The sequence below is a fragment of the Parus major genome, chromosome 6 (genome assembly GCF_001522545.3).
Source record: "Parus major isolate Abel chromosome 6, Parus_major1.1, whole genome shotgun sequence".
In the NCBI taxonomy this organism is placed as follows: Eukaryota; Metazoa; Chordata; class Aves; order Passeriformes; family Paridae; genus Parus; species Parus major.
In genome coordinates this window covers 782,298-797,709 of record NC_031775.1, presented here as the reverse complement: position 1 = coordinate 797,709, position 15,412 = coordinate 782,298, and the positions used below count along the sequence as shown (strand labels likewise).

At 46.5% G+C, this 15,412-nt stretch overlaps 1 protein-coding gene across 2 annotated transcripts; it reads left to right on the top strand.

Moving 5' to 3' along the window:
• Positions 1–2,662: 2,662 nt before the first annotated feature.
• TACR2 (tachykinin receptor 2) lies at positions 2,663–14,741 on the top strand. 2 transcript variants are annotated; one of them, XM_015633487.3, is made up of 5 exons: positions 2,667–4,664; positions 7,898–8,092; positions 11,226–11,382; positions 12,057–12,253; positions 13,402–14,741. In XM_015633487.3, the coding sequence occupies exons 1-5, from the start codon at positions 4,261–4,263 to the stop codon at positions 13,595–13,597; spliced, it is 1,149 nt and encodes a 382-aa protein (XP_015488973.1). In that variant the 5' UTR covers positions 2,667–4,260; the 3' UTR covers positions 13,598–14,741. The 2 variants fall into 2 exon arrangements, with proteins under 2 accessions (XP_033371489.1, XP_015488973.1); XM_033515598.1 differs by lacking the exon at positions 13,402–14,741 and having other exon boundaries at positions 2,663–4,664; positions 12,057–12,257.
• The last annotated feature ends 671 nt before the right edge of the window (positions 14,742–15,412 follow it).

The window sequence follows — 15,412 nt, the reverse complement described above, 5'->3', positions numbered from 1 at the left end:
GGAGACAGGAGAAATGCGAGCCCAAAAGAGCTCTGCCACCGCCGCGGCTAAAAAAAACCCATACGGGCACGGGAAGCCGCTCGGATTCTCGGTGGAGCAGGCAAAAAGATGGCAAAGGAGGATCGCTACGCCGTGCACCGACACGAGGAAGGGTTAGCAGGGCATTTACCTCCCTCCGTGTCAGCCCGAGCAGGGAGGGTCACGTCCTGCCCATAGCATCAGCTCCTGGGTTTATTGTGCTGGCCACGCTTTGTGTCCGCACCGACCTTCATCCACTGCTGTGGCAGTGGGTCCCTGTTGGGTCTGGCACAGCGATCATGAACTGCCAACGCCATTCATGCCTCCCAGATGAAATAAGCCCTTTCAAGCCCGCAGTGCTGCACTCCTCTCCCACAAAGGGCTATTTTTCCACGGGGGAAAAAAAAAAAAAGTCTCATTCAAAGTGGCAGACAACTGTCACAGAGTTGGTTGTTTCATCCTGGCCCGGAGCAGAGACAGATGGAAGTGAAAATCAGTGTCTGCTGTCAGAGGAGATGAAGTGGGGCAGCGTTTATCCTTAAGTTACCTAGCAAAGAGACTGGAAAACCTCTGAGCTGCGTATGAGAACTGTGTAAACATCAGTCACACATCATTTCTTTAGGTCATGCAATACACCAAAACCTCGTTTCCAAAGGCTAAAAAAATAGCCCTGGATAATTCTGTTATAAAAAGTACCATTGCTGTTTTCTGCAGTGCTACTACATTCTGCTTCTGGAAAACAACCCAGCCCAGGACGTTCGTAGCTCTTCACCCCTAATGTTTCTGACAGTAGTACAATGTCCTAGAGCATTCATCCTCTAAAATATCAACAACTTCAATTTTCAGAGAGATTTGCAAATATCCCTGACACTCAGCAATGGCATGCAGGCTGGAAATCCCATCACGTTAGTGAATTTGTGTCTGTCACGTGCTCTTCGTGTCTCATGGGTTTCATTCACACCCAAACATGTTCTTGTCACTTAGGCATCTTCCTTGTTTGAGTATTTAACTAAATTAATTGTTCTGGCTGGATTTAATTTTTAATACCTTACCTTGTCCTTTGTGCTGGTTTCCTGCATATAAAATTTCGGGGCACATCCTGCTGGATGGGGAAGCTGAGTAAAGGAGTGTTGTTTTCCTTCAGAACTGAGTCAACGCATCGAAACAGGTTCCTGTTGTGAAACTGCATGACAATAATTGAGTAATCCCTTTCTTTTCCTGAATCCCAGACTTTGTCTATGCAAATGGCAAGATCTCTGGACACAATTATAGTTTAGCAGCAAATTCAAAGGTTAAAGTAAGATGTTATGAACAGCCTCAGGGTCCACGGTGATTGTGTTCTCCCCACCTCAGCCCAGGGCAGCACAGGGCTGCAGTTTTCCAAGGAAGAGCCTGGCAGATTGTTCATTACAGCATCTGGTCCTGGGACCATCCAACAGCACAACTGGCAGTGGTTTTGTTCGTATTAAGGACCAGCAATTTCCACATTGCCTCACTCATCGCCAGGGGCTGTCCTAAAGACACCAGAAGCCAAGGACTGCAGAGCACTTGCCCCAGGGCTTTAGGAGCTCTGCAGAAAGAAGTGAACAGCCAGCCCTGCACCAAACCATGTCAGAAAGACCCAAAGCTTTTCAGTGCTGCCAGAGGCATTTTTGCTGCTTCCTGCCAGCCCACATCTGGCTGAAGAAGCTGCAGGCCAGCTGCACTTTGCCCCACCCAAGGGGGATGCTCATGGTCCTCATGTCCTGCTCTCAGAGCTGTTCCCTGGACAAAGGCTCTTCCTCCAAAAGCAGGGTCCAGCTTGCAATAAATACAATTTATTCCTCTACTGCCTGTATTACCTTGGATTATGTTTCCAAAACACAAAACACCCCTCGATCCACTGACCTTGCAGACCCACATCTTTTGTTTGCATCTCTCAGCCTTTGCTCAGACCTGGGATTGGTGACTCAGCATGGTAATGGTTGGCCTTGACAATCCTGCCCATAATAAAAACAACAGTGAAACCAGCCAAACCCAAACCCCCCCTGCTCTCAGGTGGTCCCTTTCTCTGGTACAACTCTGGAACCACTGGAGAGGCAGGTTTTACCCACTGTCTCAGGCAAATGCCACTTCCCTGAGGAATCTGGAGCCGGCCTGTGTCAAAAATTGCTCCAGTTTTCAAGTCAAAAGGCTGATAGCACACAATAAATTGCTGGCCAGGCTCCAGGATGATAACCTTGTCAATGCACAACTGAGCAAACGAATAAAAGGTGTGGGTGTGGATGCAGGAAGGCAAATCCCTCCTGACTCATATGATGAGATGTTGACCAAAGGGTGGCTGCTCTTCGATTATCACCTGAGTAACAGATCAGGGACTGGGGCAGATGGTTCACAAGGAGGTTCCTAAGAAACCTGAGCACCTTGACAGTCTTAAAAGTCAGCAGAGAGAGGTTACAGCTTCACCACTGGAGGGTCAATAAGTGCAGCCCTTTTTCTAAGGACTCGCTTCCATTCTACTTTCTGTCACTGATAAAGCACTTTAGTGCCCTCACAGCAAAATGTGTGGAGGTCTTTGCCCCCATTCTCCTTCAAATTTGTGGGGATTTGAGACAGTATATTAAAAAAAAATAAATTAAAGAATGCTATGAGCTGTTGAATTAGGACTGCAAGTTACAAACAGCCCTCCTGAGCTGTGTATGGAAAGTGGAAGGTCCCCAAGCTGTTTAATGAGGTGTCAGCATAACACTTTGAAGAAGCACCTGGAAGGGCTTTGCAATGCAGGTCAGAAGATAGGTACAAGTGTATCTCTTCAGTTTCTGGGCAGGGAAATGAGAGGGATTACCTGCAGGGAAGTCTGTTGTGAAGAGAAGGAGACATCACATGCAGGACTACAGGTATTGATTTCTTTAAAAGCGAAACTAGGGCGATATTGTAACAGAGAAAAGCTGCTTGAAAGAGTTGGTTACGTGATGGGTTAACTCAGGGCTGCCTCCAGAAATTTATGAAGCAAGGAAAGATTCCAGGCTGAGCTGGTGCAAAGGATCCTGAACTGATAAACTCTGCCCTGTTGCAGGAAAGCCTGGCACGAGCTGCAGCTCCAGCAGCTACAAGAGCTGGAAAAGCACTGCCATCCCAGCACTACAGGCTGAATCCTGAATCCAGTACACTTCTGAATCCTGAAGGCAGGTCTTTGTACCTGAAACACCTTCAGCTCCCAGTGGAGCAGGCACGAGTCAGTGCCAAGTACTCTTGGAAATCTCAGCCTCAGTGTGTCACTTCTGTTTACCTTTGCCTTAGAGCTGACAGCGAACAAGAGCAGAGTCAGGGGTTCCTCTTTCCTACGAGATCCCAAAGTTTCTGCATGTGTGAGGTCACCAAGTTCCTCCAGCACACACTGGGAAAGGGGGTGCAGCCATACAAAGGGCAGGATCTTGCTGAATAACATCGACTATAGTTTCTCTCTCGCTGTGAGAGCTCACGGCAAGTCAGGCAGGGTCCTGGAAACACGAGGGCTGCAGGACTGGTAAACCTGGCAAAGTAACTACCCTTGCATGTAAGCCTAAAAAATCCTGACAGAGCAGCGTGGCCATTGCAGAGGTTGTTCAAAACTGAGTGGAGCGGGGGGGGAAGCTTCACATACCTCTTAGCCACGTTTCATTTGATGTCAAATTGGTTGTTTAGTTTTTCCCCTGCAAGAGACTCCACCTCCTTTCAAAGTCGCCTTAAAACCTGTTGAGATTTTATCCCAGTGTAGCTCCTGCTTTGTGCTGAATAGTTACACAGGGAAAGGACAGCAAAAAAAAAAAAGTCCCCAGTCCCACTTGCAGGGGATTCAGACACCTGGTGCTTTAGAAAACTGCTGCCCTGACAAAGAATTTCTGCTTGGATTGAAGTGTTTTCTTGTCCCTAAAAGTAATCTAAAGGAAGACATCGCTTGCTACTGGCCTGGAAAACACCTTCCTTTCCCTTTTTTTTTTTCTTCCTGTTTTAGAGGAAAAGGAAACTTGAAGAAGGGAGTTTTTCTTCAGTTTTGCTCTCAAGCATAGGTTAACATGCCAGGGAAGGAGGAGGAGGAGGCCCTTGGCATCGCTCATCTCCTCCTGGAACTGCATTGCATCAGTTGGAAAACAGGACGAGAGGACATGAGACAGCTCATCCCGATGTCTTTTTAAATGCAGGGAAATTCATACCACCAGCATCTACTGCAGGGAAATGAGCAGATGCCAAATTTTCTTTTACACTTACAAGAAGTGAGAAGCCATGGGCGTGTTTCCCTTTTTTAACGCGAGCAACGTTTCGCAGGCCGGCTCCTTCGAGGACAGCCACAACTGGACAGCGGCCACCCAGTTCACCCAGCCAGGATGGAGAATTGCTCTGTGGGCCATCACCTACTCCTTCATCGTTATCACATCCATCATTGGCAACATCACCATCATCTGGATCATCCTGGCACACAGGAGAATGAGGACCGCCACCAATTACTTCATCGTTAACTTGGCCCTTTCGGACCTGCTGATGTCCGCTTTCAACACCATCTTCAATTTTATCTATGCCAGTCACAATGTCTGGTATTTTGGAGAGGAATTCTGCAGGTTTCAGAACTGGTTCCCTATCACTGCAGTGTTTGTGAGCATTTACTCCATGACAGCCGTGGCTGCAGAGAGGTAAGAGGGGAATGGAGAAGATGAGGGCTGATAGATCCCCTGTAAGTCCTAAAAAAATCATGGCAGTAGTTTGTGCAATTGGGCCCCCACTCTGTCAGCTGCCTTATCAGCAAAGTGGAAGGAGTGCCAGATTGTGGGGTTTGATACTAATTATGGCATGATCTTCTGGGTTTTTTTTAATCCCTGGTCTGAATCACACCCAAATCTGTCACGAGTGGAAGTGGCTGGTATTTTGTTGTTTCCACATTATTGATCATAAATTGTTTCTCAATCCTCCTAACCCTAACCCTCCTGAAAACTCTTTTGTGGCTTTGTCAGGTTTTTTTAAACCTTGAGATGGATATACATGGAAAAAGGAGAATATGCTGCAGGCTGCTGAAACTATCAGCAGCCCTAATCCTGCTGTGCTTCCAGCAAACCACCAGAAATAATGTGAATTAGATTAGAAATGGCAGAGTCTGCTCCCCTGGTTCACTAAAACAATTTATTCTGAGAGGAAGGGAAGTAATGACAGTGATTGTGTTTGACTTCTGGGGCAATTTGGTATTTTCATAAAATTCACTTCTAACTTCCAAATCACTTTAACTTAAGCTTTAATTTCTGGAGTCTGTCTGTGTTTACAGCTCATTGTTAAATAGCATGAAGCTGTTTTCCTTTTTACTAGAAAGTGGCCAAAAAGCTGTGGGAATTTCCTCTCTTGAAGGCAATGCTGTGTGCAAGAAGCAGAGGAGGTTATTTCCCTTTAGGCTCTCTCCCCTCCTTCCTTCCATCCTTCCTGTCTTCCCTCTCCCTGCTGCAGCCTCACCCTGAAGGACTTCCCTGGGGCAGCCTGACCTGGTGTCCAGAAACACCAGCACTCCTTTATCAAAGCCCTGCTGTTGACTTTGCAGTTTCCTTCAGGTTTCCTGTGCTCCTTATCAAGGCTTGTTGGTAACTGCTATTTTATACACCTTGTCTGACAGAGAATATTTTTTAAAAGCTGTTTCAGCCTGTTGTCATGTCTTCCTACTCTTGTTCCCCGGGGATTTTTGGTGAAAGCACCTATATAGCCAAAACCTCTTTAGTCACATGGCACAGATCAGAAAGAAAACTTGGCACCTCACTGCAAACCATATTTAGCTATTCTTTGCTTAGCCTTAAAATAGATCCTGACACGGTCTCCTGGAAACTCGACGCTTCCATTTATTGTTAAGAGAACTCGTGTCCCCTCCAGCTCCAATGTTTACCTTCGATAAAAACAACATCTTCTGAAGTGGTTTATTTTAAGGAAGGAGGCTAAGAAGTGACAGCTCCAAGTCGTTTTTCTCTGCCAGGGAGAAGTCCCTGGTGATATTGCTCACGGTTGGGTTTAGGATCACTCAGTTTCCCCATCAGCAGAGCAGCTGTTCCCACTGAAGCGCTCGAGGCAGAAATGCAGCCTTATCGATCAGCTCCAGTTTCACACTCCCGTTAGCACTGTCTCCTATGACCTGTTTGGAAATGCACAAGAGGACCCAAAATTCAGCATGTTTTGTCTACATGTCTGAGGACCAGAGAAAGAGGGCTGAGATTGTAGTCCCAGCATCCTGGGATGCCACTGGAGAGAAGGCACGAGCAGCCAGGGGGGCAAAGGCTGTGCTGCCACACAACAAGAGAGGCCAGGAGATCTCAGCAGGTTTGATAAATCTCCCAACTTGCAGGAACTCGCCTAAAATCGCAGCTTGCCTCGGGGGTGCACAGCTGGCAGAGTGGGAAAGCCTCCACCCAGCCCTGTGACACCTTTGATGGCTGCAGTAACAGCACAGTGGCTGGCATCATTTATTCCCAGGACTTGCCGTTCACTGAGGGCCACAGATCATCGTTTCAGGCGCTTCTCTGAATATCCACTGGTGGATTCCTCCCTGAGCGCTGTGTAACACTGCCTATGGCAAGCTAAAGAGAGGTGACATGAAAATTTTATAGCTAAATAAGGCCCTGCTGCTGTGCAGCCCTGAATTGCTGACTGTCCTGCAGCAGCAGCTGGGCAGAGCTCCCTACCAACAGCCTGGCCAACAGACAGCACAGTTTGTCAGATTTTTGCTATGAAAACTAGGAGGCAATGGGCATTTTCCACTCTGTTTTGCCTTTGTAACAACCATGACAAAGAATAGGGAAAGCATGACATGAAATGAATAATTGATTATGTACTCGTTACAACACCGTGCATTTCCACACAGGCAACTTAAAACCAGAGAGCGCCTCTGGCTCATGAGTAATCCAAGAGTCAGATGTGCCATGAGGGCTCTGAGCAGGTGTGGGATGAAAGGGTCAGCCCTTCCCTCTGCTGCAAGCACAAGTGCTCAGGCAGTCACAGACAGGGGCAGACAGCACCAGTTTCCCACAGCTAAAAATCAGTGTGGAAAATATCAGGGTAAAGGATACTCCAGACCACAGCCTGCTCTTGTGCTAATATGAAGCATCAGAGATTGACATAATTAGGAGGAAAAAGCATGCTTGTCTGGGCTTTTTTTTGGTAAGGCACTTGCAAAAGTAACATTAAAAAAGAAGAGTGAGAATACTTTTTGGAAGGGCCTGAAGTGGCAGGACAAGAGGGAATGGCTTCACACTGATGGAGTGCAGGCTTAGATGGGATTCTGAGAAGAAATTCTGCCCCTGTGAGGGTGGTGAGGCCCTGGCACAGGGTGCCCAGAGCAGCTGTGCCTGCCCCATCCCTGGAAGTGTCCAAGGCCAGGTAGGATGGAGCTTGGAGCACCCTGGGACAGTGGAAGGTGTCCCATGGCTGGGGACTGGAAGTAGGTAATCTTTAAAATGCTTTCCAACCCAAACCATTCTGGGATTCTATGAGAAATTCCATAAGGGCAATGCTTGCAAAGACCACGTGCAGAAGACATGAAGGACTGCTTCCTCCTCACACCAGAAGCATCCATGCATGTGGGTTTAATAAATCCTGCCCTAAGATTTGCAATCATTCTCTTCAGAAAGGATTTAGTGCCTTATTATTTACGACATAGAACCTGTCAAAATATTAATGTAATTATATTAATATAATTATATTAATACAATTATTAGATATAATATTTTATCTAATATATAATCTAATATATATAAAATATATATATATTAGAAAGCCCACTGTGCTGTCCTGGTGAGTTTTTACACTTGCTGCGTTTGTTGTATAGATTTCAATCTAATCTGTTGTATAATTTTCAATCAATTCACCATTTCACTGTAAAAGCACTACCTGTTTGTTGCAGGTACGTGGCCATAATTCACCCTTTCAAGCCCAGGCTGTCTGCTGGAAGCACCAGGGTCATCATTGGGATGATCTGGCTGGTGGCATTCGGGCTCGCCTTCCCACAGTGCTTCTACGCCGAGATCACGATGGACAACGGAGCCATGAAATGCATCGTGGTCTGGCCCGATGATGTTGGATCCAAGCACCAGCTGACGTAAGAGACACGATAAAACTCCCAATTCAGGCAAAATTTAACCAGGGAAATCGTTTCATCTCCCAGCTGTTGACTATGGAGAGTGCTGGGAAAGAGAGCAGGAGAATGTGGGGCTGGGGCAGCCCATCTAAACTCAGTTAACCAGAAAAACCTGCCAGGTGGTCATGGTTCAGGTTAATCCTGAACCTGCCATCCTCCCCTGCTTTGAAAACTGGTTATAATGTCTAAAAACCCTACACACAGGGCTTGGGGAATTTAAGAGAAAGCAGTGTAAAAAGTCTCTAAACAATCAATAAATCCTGGTTTCAAAGATTCTGGATTTTCTTCCTCCATCAGGCAGGAGGAAACTGGGTATCTTTAATGCTGAGAAGCCACATTATAAATTAGAAATTATGCTGCTCTTTGCAGGGGTAAAAGGAATATAAAAGCCAAGAGCAGCATGTTTCAAACATCCTAAGGTTTTATAGACGTATTTATCTGGGCACACATCTGCTCTCCCGAAAGTCCCAGAGCCTCAGAGCGATTTCCTCCTGCTTGAAAGCAAGATTGTTCCAACAGATGAAACAGGCTGTACCCTGCATTCAGGGGATCTGCTGTGTTTGCTCATCATTCAAAGCACGTTTCAGAAATTTACCAAGCAGAACATATTTATACCAAGTAGCAATGGAAGAACTGAGGAAAAGGAACGAATCCATTAAGAAATCACAAATAATTTCTCAAACCAAAACCCACTGTGATGGCTTTTGCCCTGCTCCATGCACGTGGGACATTTTCCCTGCTCAGTCTTCATCTCTGGCAGACAGCTGGGTGCCTCCTCAATTTATTATTACCAAACCAACTGATTTTTCACACTAACACATGCCAGGTTCCACCACCTTTGTGTAACTCTGGCCAGGCTGCAGCATATTCAGGCAGTGGTTGCGAGTTGTTCCAAGAGTAAAATCATTCTCAAACCTCTCATGCTGGGTGAAATTCCTCCTGGGGGCTCCTTTTGGGTACCCTTTGGAACTTGCTGGGGAGCAAAGTGTGCCAGGCTCCCATTGATTGAGGAGGAGGGAGAACAGATAACCAGCAATACATGAGTCACTGATGATTATTTCATTCAGATTAAAAGTGTGAGGTTTATTTCTCCCACATCCATGGCGTGGAAAGCATTCAAATGAGTTCCTCAGCATGCTGACAAAATCCCTCTGAGCTGGAAAGGCTGGTCCTGAACGTGGCAAACAGCAGGGCAGATCCTTCCTGGGATCTCCAGCTGAAGAGCAGCAGCTCCTGACCACAATGCCCCACTCACCAGCTCTCCCTCCCCAAACAGCCTCAGATCCACTGGTTTTGCTCTCTCTCTTAGAAAGCAAGTTGGAATCATTGCTCCCCAGAAATCATACTGAGTGATGGATTCGTTGGGACAGATGCCTGCAACACAGACCATGGAGAAAAAGCAATGTGCAGCCATTCATATACTATCCAAATAACAAGGAAGAGAAATACTAAGAAACCCAAAGAAAAACAAAAAAAATTGAGAACTGGGCTCCTGTGTTGACTGTGTGTCCTCTGAATCCTTTGCAGCTGAGTAAACCCATCTTTCAAGATTTCTAGACTTCAGAACAAAGGAAAATCCTTTTCTGCAGGGAAGATGTGTTTAATAATGAGAGAAAGAAGTTATAAAAAATATTAATAATAATTTTTAAACCCCCAAACAAGGCACTACAGACAACCAGCACCTGATAAATATTGAATGTTAAGGGTATAGAAGTTTAACCAGAATAAAGAGCCTTAACCACAGAGGTTAAGGAAACACAGAGGATATTTCTTCTAGTGACAGGTTAGCTTTGCAGCAAAGTAGTAAAGCTACGAGACAAAGTTTCTTTTTACGTGTGCTCAGACTCTGGTTCCCATTCTCCCTTCCTCCTCCCAGGATGGGAGCCCTAAAAGGGCTCTGCTGCACTCCACACACAGTCTCAGAGGGGTGGAGGAAGGAACCCCTCTGAGCACAATAGGAAAAAGTAGAAGATAGGCAGGGACAAAGTCGCCACATCTCACAAATATAATATTTTTCTTTATGCAGCCACCCCAAGGAACAAACACCCATTTGAACAGCAAAGCTCTGATGTGAGGAGTAACCCCAGAGCCCTGTCAGACTGAGAAAGGCTATTTGTACCCACCCAGCCTTTTGGGGTCACTGCCAGCAACGTGTGCTGGAGCCCTCCTGCCCAATCCTACTTCTCACACTGTTTATTTTAACTTGACAGCTGCTGTGATGGAGAGAGCAGGTTGTTCCCTTCCCATAAATGGTGGTTGCTCAAACTCATCAGCCCCCAGCATGAGGGAACCAGCAGAAATTTGTGGCATGAAAAAACAAGAAAGGGCTGAGGTTAAAATACAGCTAAGGGGATGCCAGTGCTTTCAGCTGGAGCAGTGACTGAGTGGCCTGTTGGTGGTACATTATAAAATAAATGAAAAATAAATAAATGCATAATAACTATATTGTAATTACATAATATATTACACAATAGATTATCTATTATAATATACATATAATATACATAATAGATAATATATATCTATAATATACATAATCTATTCCATAATAAATAGAAATAAAAAGTAAATAAATTAATAAAACCAGCCAGCTACACAAATACAGGCCAAATCCCTTCCTCACTGTCTGCATCTTTGTGCACCCTGTTTGCAGCCTTTTGCAGTCCCTGATCTGGCTCTTTTCCACCACTGCCACTACTACATTCATCAAGTTACTCTGTAATTTTTGGACTATTCCTTTCCCATACCTGTGACTTAAGGGTTTGTGCTTTAACCAGCATTTCTCTCTCTCCCCCAGCTGCAGTGGGATAGCAAAGCCCAGTGCAGGTGGCCCTGGACTGCAACCCTCTGCTAAAAGATAAATGATGTTACTCTGTCTTGAAAGAGCAGGGAATCCAGCCCAAGAACCCCTCACCACACCATTAGAGAGATGAGATTTTGCTGTTTACAGAAGTCCCTGTAACAATAATTAGAGACAAAATTTCTTCTTTGTGGTTTTGCTAATAGGAGCCAGCATATGTATCCAAAAGACAGTTTCTGGAGGAGCCCTCCAAGAGCCATACTGACTGAAAAACTGCTTCTTCTTCTCTTCCAGGTATCACATTGCCGTGATTGTGTTGATTTATTTACTGCCCTTAATGGTGATGTTTGTTGCATACAGCATTATAGGAGTTACCCTGTGGAGCAGCGCGGCTCCAGGCAACCACCTGAACAGAGTCCACTATGAACACCAAGTTAATGCCAAAAAAAAGGTCAGAAGTGAAACTTAAGTACAGTTACCCCCAGCACACCAGCCCTGCTGGCTCCAGTTCCAAAATGGAGCTTGTGCTTGATACAAAATCCTGTGGGATTGGGCTTGAATGGTCAACAAAACATTGTGGGGTCTGGGGTAAAGGGCATCAGCCTGCAAGTTTAAAAAAGATGGTGACTGCGTGCACCAGGCAGCCTTCAAGGAAGAAAGACTCACAGCAGCAGGCTGGCTGCCAGCAGCCCTTAGAGTAAAGCCTGGTGTCCAGAGAATCCACATGCTGCAAGATAAACCAGGGTAAAACTCTGGAGAGAGCAGAGCAGTCTGGGTGTGACAGCAGCGACCTCGTTTCCCTGCTCATCTCCCTGGTGTAGCTACAAGCAGATCCTCTGCAGAGTCCCCTGGGTGCCCTGGGAAACATTTGCTTTAACCCCCACCCTGTTCCCATCACCAGGGCACTCCCTCCCTGCTCCAGTTCCCATCGCCAGGGCACTCCCTGCCTGTTCCCAGTTCTCGTCACCAGGGCTGATTTCTTTGCCATAGCAGTCCAGGTCTACATTCCACACACGGCATTTCAGGATGGCAAAGCAGCCCCAGAGTGAAACCAGCACTTCCCAGTGTCCCAGCAAACCCAATCACCCAGAGCCCAGGAGTAACCCCTTGGTTTTGTTTTCCTAGTTTGTGAAGACGATGGTGGTAGTGGTGATCATTTTTGCTGTCTGCTGGCTGCCCTATCACATATACTTCATCCTGGGGAGCTTCAAGGAGGATATCTACCAGCAGAAATACATTCAGCAGGTGTATCTCGCAGTCTTCCTCCTTGCCATGAGCTCGACAATGTACAACCCCATCATATACTGCTGCCTGAACCAGAGGTGAGTAGTGTGGACACGTGTGCTCAGAGAAAACTGAAATCTCAGCCTGGGAAAACATAAATCTCTGGAGGTGAGAACAGCTGTGATTTTCAGCTGCAGGCCAACTAGACAACTTACCCTGTGCCAATAGTGTGAGATGGGAAACACTCAGAGATTTTAACTCAGCCCTCAGTATTTTCTGTCTCTGGATAAAGCACAGGCAGCAGGCATAGGATCAGCACAGCCACATTTGCACACATTTCCATGTGCAGACCATCCTGTTTCCAAGGGAGGAGCCTGCAATCCCTGCATCGCCTCTGCTGAGCTAATGCTGGGCTGCCTCAGCCACCTGCTCTCCCCAGCACAGTCCTGGGCTCACCCCCGTGGGTGGGAAGCAGGAGCAGCCCACGGGTGACCTGTGGAGGTCCCATCGGGACGTGTCACCACGAGGGAGCAGCTGCGGGAGCACAACCCCAGCGTGCCAAGAGATGTCCCTGTTGCTCTGCGCTGGGAGGGCTGCACCGTGCGGAACGCAGGGCTCTCCGTGCCAAATCCTGCATCCATAACCCCCATCCCTCTCTTCAGCCTCGCTGCGTGGAGCTGCAAAGGCAAGAAATGGTTATCAGCACGTTTCCTGTGCAGTTTCACCCAATGTTTAACTCCAGAGCGATGCTGCGAGGCTCGCTCCTTCCAATGTTTCAGTGAGCTCGCAGAATCGTTTTGCAGCCCATTCACCCAAGCTGCATTTAACACGAAATACACAAATGTGTCCTCCCCCCTCCTCTCCCAGAAAGCAGACGGCTTCCTAGCTTAATTATTCATAGTTTGTTTTTTTAAAAAAAAGCTCCCAGTGGGTAAATACATATATTTTCCTCAGATGTTGTGTGTCTCACCAATGTGGTTACCAGCTACTACTGGGTGCATCAAACACCCTGCCCTTTCACTGAGTTTACATGTTTACTTAAAATACAAGGAAATCTGATCATAAACTCCTAATACACCTCCCTCTGTGGTTTTATGCATTTAGCTTTTCACCTCATTCCTTTGATTTCAATAGAAGTATTTATTTCCGTAGTCATTCACAGGTAGAACCAAATCTCGAGTTTGTTCATTCTCAGAGCAATTAGGAAGATCATTTCACCCTTTAATTGCTCTTTTCACTTTTACAGGTTTCGTTCTGGCTTCAAGCTAGCCTTCCGGTGGTGTCCGTGCATAAAAGCAACAGAAAAAGACAAACTTAAACTTATGTCCCCATCTCTCTACCAGACAACCCACAGGAAGTCAAGAACAACAAGTTTCAACACAGAAACTCAGCTGAATGAGAAAGAGAAGACATTGTTGACCCTCACCCAATCACCACTTTAATTTCCTGCTACTGGCTCCATCCCCACACACCATGCCAAGGCAGCAGATCTGTAGAAGCCTCAGGCAGGTCTTTTTCTCTGGACCAACTGTTTCCTACAGGACTTCTTTGGATGCCATCAGCATTAAAGGCAGTGTGTTGGTAACTCTTATATCCATGTAGGTCCAAATATCACCCAGCTACACATACGAGTTTAGCCGTCCCTTACATCAACAGCTGCAATACAGAACAGACATCAGCCCCAGGAGGTCAAAAAAAATCAGCAGAGCAGATCTGAGGCAGTGTCAATCAGTAGAATATAAATTATTCTCTTCTACACTCTCATCTCCTGATTTCTGTTCCACCAAGACACTTAAATTCAGAAAAGAGGCGATGGAGCAGAAAGGCTGGGGCTCGAGTGGCCCGGCTGGGATGGACCCTTGTGTGGGCAGCCCCAAGGCAGGTAACACCGTGGACCAAAGCCTGTTTATAACAAAGGCAAATACTAACACATCCAGACTGAAAAATCCAGCCTGCCCTCAGAATTTTCTGAATTCTGGGATTGTCATGCCTGCGATTTCACCGGCAGAAACAGTCCCTGAACATGTTGTCATCACATGGATTTCTATAACCTTGTCCCAAAACAATGCTGTTTTCCTATTAAACCGTGCTCAAGTGATTCCTTCTTCCCATGAGTTGTGGTGCCTAATTTGGAGAGCAAGGCTCCCAGAAGGCTCTCAGTCAGGAGCCAGGGATGCCCACTGGCTTGTTCAGGGATCATGGATCCAACCAGAATCCACCTTCCTTACATCCTTTCAGTCCTAACAGCAGTGGCCCACTGCTGTCTTTTCCCAGATAGTCCCTTCACCTTCCCTTTCCAGACTTACCCTGTATTTATCCTCACTGCTCTTCCCAGATATGAAAATAAAGGCTGAAATATGTCATCTTCCCAGCCTGAGGCATTATGTGCAGGCACACAAAACAGGAGAAGCTGAAATATAAACATTATGTAAAAGTAATACAGCATTTAATAGTGGTGTGGTAAATTACCACCTCACAATCACCTTCACCTCTCATGGCAGGTTTGTAAATAATATCACAGAGCCTTACCTTATCAATTAAAAAGCCCCTGTAATGTTGACAAGATCCAGTTATTTGAAATATTCTCCTTTGCTCTGTGAAAGCCAAACTACAAAGTGCTGCCAGGCTTAAATTCTGCTGTAAATCCAGAGAAATCCAGGCTTGAACTGAAAGAGCACTCAGGGATACGACTCTTCCCAAGCCTGTTTCAATACAGGAATGAGATACATGTTCCTTCTCCACCTCTCCACCTCCCTGGCTCTGTGGAGAACTTGAGCTGTCAGAATTATGTTATGCAACTCCTCCCACTATTGGGACAAGAGAGCCCAATCTGAGAAAGCTCACAATTTTAAATCACTCCAGCAGATGGTTTCTAGTCCAGATGTTCCCTGGCCAGCCCTCTTCCCCAGGCCAGCCTGTTCTCCCACAGCTGCAACTGCTGGGCAGAGGCATTTGCAGCCAGCCACCACCAAGTCACTCTGCCAAAGGGCCTGAGAACCACCTGGGAGGGATGCTGTGCCAGGCACACATCGCTGGGACCAGGATAGGCATGGCACAGACCCCTGCTCTGAGGAACTGAGGGACACCTGCCCACAGAGCTCAGTATTTGAAAAAAGTGAGCTGTACTCCCCCTGCCCAGCTGGCGTGAGTCTAAGGCCTTTAAACTCTGCAGCTTTCTAATGCAGAGCTCTTTAGACCAAACAGGCCTATCTTGAGCATCCTTCCCCCTTTCCCTCTTCCAGCACACCTGAACAGCC

Coding starts and splice junctions, on each gene's coding strand:
- TACR2 (XM_015633487.3), top strand. CDS start 4,261: ATGGGCGTGTTTCCCTTTTTTAACGCGAGCAACGTTTCGCAGGCCGGC. Junction 4,665..7,897: donor ACAGCCGTGGCTGCAGAGAG/GTAAGAGGGGAA, acceptor TGTTTGTTGCAG/GTACGTGGCCATAATTCACC. Junction 12,254..13,401: donor TACTGCTGCCTGAACCAGAG/GTGAGTAGTGTG, acceptor TCACTTTTACAG/GTTTCGTTCTGGCTTCAAGC.